The 5,288-nt window shown below is 35.2% G+C and overlaps 1 protein-coding gene across 1 annotated transcript; it reads left to right on the forward strand.

Moving 5' to 3' along the window:
* The first annotated feature begins 225 nt into the window (after window positions 1-225).
* On the forward strand, window positions 226-1,749 carry LOC128215296 (DNA ligase 1-like). Its single transcript, XM_052921998.1, has 2 exons — window positions 226-292; window positions 929-1,749. The coding sequence occupies exon 2, from the start codon at window positions 982-984 to the stop codon at window positions 1,747-1,749; it is 768 nt and encodes a 255-aa protein (XP_052777958.1). The 5' UTR covers window positions 226-292; window positions 929-981.
* The last annotated feature ends 3,539 nt before the right edge of the window (window positions 1,750-5,288 follow it).

A 5,288-nucleotide genomic window follows, 5' to 3' on the forward strand; every position in this document is an offset into this window, starting at 1 on the left:
CAATAGCATATTTCCTTATATTTTTTCATGGTAAAAGCAATTTTTTTATTGTGCAATATTGCATCATCTTTTAACTATTGGAAAATACCAATAAAACGGCTGATGCAACAATATTTGTGATGAATTATTGCATCATCCAAAACAACCGCCTTTCTAAGAAATATAACAGTCCAGCTGTAATGATGGAATCAGCTAAGAAAATGGCTTATTTTGGGTAATAGTCGGTCAGATTCCAGCAAGAAGTCCTTTCAAATGGAAAACACTTAAGGTGTTGGTTCCAGTGATGCTCTAGGTATGTATTATCCTTATCTAAACATTCCATGCTATGTTACGTAGGGTCCGTAACCAAAACCATATGTCTGTACATGATGCCCTGAATTAATGCAATTGTCCACATGAAATGCACATGTTGTGATGCTTATTTGTTGAAATTGCCATGCCCAACATATAACAAACTAAAATGGTCTTAACAGGTTGTTTAATGGAAATCCTATGACAGTATGACACACAATTTCATTTTGTGTAGCCTATTACGGAGCCGAGATGAAATATTTTTACTTAAAGATTGGCGTGTATGCCAATGAATACAATCAGTGTTATAATATACAGATCACAGACACAGTGGATACTTGTTAAATGTACAGAATTGAAGCTTAAGTAATATTTGATTTGTACTTGTACTCAGGTTACAGACTCTACAAAATACGGCCACTTGTTTCTAAGTCTACTGTAAGTATGTTCAAAAACATTTTTATGAACAGAAACAATACAATTGAACCATATAGGGACATTTATACCTTTTGAGGTTTTTCTTTTCACAAAACCTGTCTTTATATGAAGATTTATATACCATATATATTAATATTCTAAGGTATACATTGAACCCAACCGTTTAAGGTTAATTAATATTCAGAATGTCTTCTTACAGAAGAGAGCCGAAAATCATCACTGCGATCCCGGAAACTTGAAAAAAATGCTGAAATGAATGCTGAAAAGAATGAAGACATAGAAAAGAAGCAAAAGGAGAAAAACAGGCTGAAAGTCAAGGCATGGAGAATGCGTCAGAAAACAGAAAACTCCACAAAATATTCTGAAATCAAAAAGAAAGACACAGAAAGAAAGAAGGAAGCTCGAATGAAAGTGAAACTCATGGCCAATTCAGATCCTGAATTAAAAGCCTCCTTAAGAAAGAAAAAAGCTGAAGAAATGAAAAGATACAGACAGAGAAAAAAGATGAAAACAACATGTTCTTCTGAAGATCCTGGTGTTAAAAAGAGTAAGAAACCGGCTCTGGAAGAAAAAAAGAAAAAAGCTGTGAAGCGAACACAAGCCTGGAGAATGCGAATTAAACTTAAGTCTCCTACAATTCCAATTGTTAACACAGTTGATGAAAATGACAGTCATGGAGAAAGCAGACAGAACAAAAGTAACTTATCCCGTGCAACAGTATACAGACGAGCGCAAATGGTGAAAGGCATTCTGCCTAGGACACCAAAGAAGAAAGCCGCCATTTTAAAGAAGCTTATTGAGTCACCTTCAACATCCAAAGTACTTTCTGACCAAGGAGTAACAATGACACCAGCTTGTAAGAAGAAACTTAAAGTAGCAGATGCTATAGTGAATTCCTTGAAAGAAAGTATTTCCGAAGTAAACATTGGTGTTCGAAAAGACAGAGAAAAGAAACATGCATATGATGTAATACGTGAATCAGTACTAAGGAAATACAAAAAGATCACAGTTAGTAAATAGTTCAATGTGTCTTACAAGACAAGGAAGATGAGAAATGAATGGTGGAAAAAGAAACAGAGAAAAACAAGATGTGATGTGATAAGTGATCATGTGAAACAATCAGTGAAAGAGTTCTACCTGAGTGCTGAAATTGGCAGAGAGGTGCCATCCAAACGTGATGTTGTTAGAATCAAAACTCAGACTGTGTGATGACAATGACACTAGAAGAAGCACACAAGTTATACAAAACAAGAAACCCCAATCATAAAATAGGACTTACATCATTCAGCAAACTAAAACCAGTTAATGTAAAGAAAGTGTCCGAGACAAGCAGACGGTCATGCCTGTGCCAGACTTGTTGTAATGTAGCCCTGAAAGTAGAAGCACTTACAACATTGAAACGAGTTGTAAAAGAGACTGACATGACAGAAGACATTAAGATTGATAAGAAGAGTCTGAGTGATGCAACATTCTGCAGCTATGAACAAGAGCCATCTTTAAAATGTGTGTCAAGAAATTGTGAAAAATGTGGAGTACAAGGCCTTCAAAAGTATTTGGCGACTATGGAAGAAAAGAACAGAGATGGGATGGTGTCATGGTATCAATGGGAAAGCATTGAAATAAAGAAATATGACAAAGTAAAGCGCTGCGTTTCTTGTGTGCCCAAAGAAGCTGATTTCAAAGTGTTTTTGACAGCTTTAGAGAAAGACATGATGGTGTACCCAGAGCATGCATTTAGAGCATCCTGGCAACAGAAACAAATGGGTGTATGTGTAGAGAAATTAACAAAGGGATCTGTAGCCATGGTAATGGATTTCAGTGAGAACTATGCATGTGTCTTCCAAAGTGAAGTGCAGTCAGGGTTCTTTGATAGAAACCAGGTAACTGTACATCCAATGATGTGCTACTATAAAGAACGTCTTGATGACAAAGATGTTACAGTAAAACATGCCATCATTGGAATAAGTGAAGAAACCAAACATGATGCGGATTTAGCAATTGTCTTCGAGAATCAAGCCATTAAATTACTAGAAAGCAGAGGGGTGAAGATTGGTGAACTCCACGAGTGGACTGATGGGTGTGCAGCCCAGTACAAGGGGAAAAAGGCGTTTGCTGATATCAGTCTCAGAAAGCAGCCCAAAATGACTCGAAACTACTTTGAAACGTCTCATGGAAAGAATGTCTGTGATGGGTTGGGCGCAACGGTAAAGAATGCTTGTTATCGTGCTGTAATAAGTAACAGGAAAGTTCTTGGTAATGCTGAAGACGTTTACCAATTTTGTCAAGAAACTCTGAATATGGAAGTAGTGGACACTGTAAAAAGCACTCTGTCGAGAAGAGAATTTGTATTTGTTGAAAATGTGAATAGAAACCGACCAGAAACAAATGTACAAACATTAACTGGAACACGGAAGCTGCACTCTGTTAAGTCTGTTGGTAAAGACTATGAGCTGAACTCAAGGAAACTTAGTTGTTACTGTGATGCTTGTGTGAATGGTGTAACATCAAAATGTGAGAATGTAGACATAGTTAATAAGTGGGAGAAAAGAAACCTTGATGTTATTAGTAAAGTCCACGAAAAACCAAATGTAAAGAAGAAACAACCATCTAACAAGGAGCAGCCTAAAGCAACCTGCAAAGAACAAACAAAAGGACAGAAACAAATAACTTTGAAAAGAAAATCGGAGACCAAGCAACCAAAAGCCAAGAGGAGAAAAATAGAAGAGACAGCAGCAACAACATCCCAACAAGATACAGCCTTTCAACCTGGTGATTTTGTTACCGTTGGGCTCAAACCGAGAAAAGGACCCATACGTTGCTGAAATTACAAGTAAATCTGAAACAGAATATGGGCTTAAATATATGAAGAAAGCTGGAAACGCATATGTGTGGCCTGAGAAGTCAGACGTTTCTCAGGAGCCAACAGAACATATCATTTCAAAGCTAGAAGCTCCTGAACTTGTCAATGAAAGAGGTCATTTTAAATTCAATACACAGGAACTCAGCAAAGTTAAAGTTAATCTGTTGAAAATACACAAACATGTGTATTTCAAATAGAAAATGTTGAGCATGTGTTGGTTCTTACAATGTGTAGAGTCCGTAACCGTAGTGCAGTCTATTTCTATCTCATACAAAAAATATGTTCTATTGATATAAACAGCAGAAACTGACTATACTTGATAGGAAAAGTGTTTATTTTAGAAAAACAATGTGCTTGGGGCACTTGGTTCTACAAACTTTAAAAGTTACAGTTAAAGTTGTGTGATCATTTTTGTCAAATTTTAGAGTTCATCGCAACTGGGATGAAATATGGGTTTTTTATGCTTATCTCAAGCAGAGATTTTATGCATTTGTTTGTTAACATTCTAATTGTTAGTTTTCTGTGTTAACCTGAATAATACAGACTTGTTTCCATTAAAATCTTTGTTTTTATATGCCTGTTGTAGTGTCTGTAACCTTACACTGACCTGTATGTAAAAGTCGCCAAAAAAATAAATTTATAAAAGCGACTGTAGGAAAACAAATATCATTTCCAATGACTGAAACTTTAAACTAAAAATGGACAAAATTTCATGGCCCTGCATGGAAGTTCATTTTTCCACCTTGGTGAGACACTTAGGTGGACAAATACCGTGTTTTAGCCGAATGGACAGGCGGTCCTGTTAAAAGCCACAACGAGCTACTAAGATTTACTATAAGAGCTACTAAGAACTATTAAAAAATACTTAAAAAGCACTATGAAATGTTATCATGTAATGAAATAAATTATGACAATACTTACAATTCAGAAAGGAAGTTATCCTCAAGTAGTTCCATGTATTTGCGTATTAATAGAATAATAAAATATCTGTAAATATCAAGAAATTACGCTACAACCCACAACTTTTCTTCATACTGGTATTTATAGAAAAATGCTCATGAGAATCTTCGATGACAGGTTGAAATACCAAGTTGTTCGGGTGGTCGTGGGAAGGGGGGGATAATCATATCTACATATGATGTAAAAGTTCAATATGAAGCCCTGCAACTAACAATAGAGCAGATGTCATGTGTAAATAACCTATACAGACCACACAGTTTCGTAATGTCCAAAATAAAAATAAAAATTGTCTCATTATTGTTTTAACTTCAAAATGGAAACAGAACAGTGTGTCTACATCATACTTGAGTTGTTCGCTATTGTATATGTAAGCCATATTATTCTATGAATTGCTTGCATATTTTAAATACCAGTATGTATTGTGTATTATATTTCCTTGAAAACACTTTCTTTCATAGTATTGTGTTTGTATCTGAATTAGCTGTATTTAAGCAGTATAGTCATATGATAATAAAGGAATGGTCAATATTCATCAAGTAACTGCTATTTACCAATCCAATCATTTATGTGAAAACTAGCCAAAAGATAATATGTGAACAACTATCAACATGTTTTAACATTGGCTACTACAGTAGCTTTCAATACCAAGTAATTTCATCACAACCCACTACTTCTTTCTTATTTTTAATAAAAAGCATTTCCCAGTGTGATTTTTTCCATTGATAAAGAAAAGCAAAAA

The sequence above is a fragment of the Mya arenaria genome, chromosome 13, assembly GCF_026914265.1.
Source record: "Mya arenaria isolate MELC-2E11 chromosome 13, ASM2691426v1".
In the NCBI taxonomy this organism is placed as follows: domain Eukaryota; kingdom Metazoa; phylum Mollusca; class Bivalvia; order Myida; family Myidae; genus Mya; species Mya arenaria.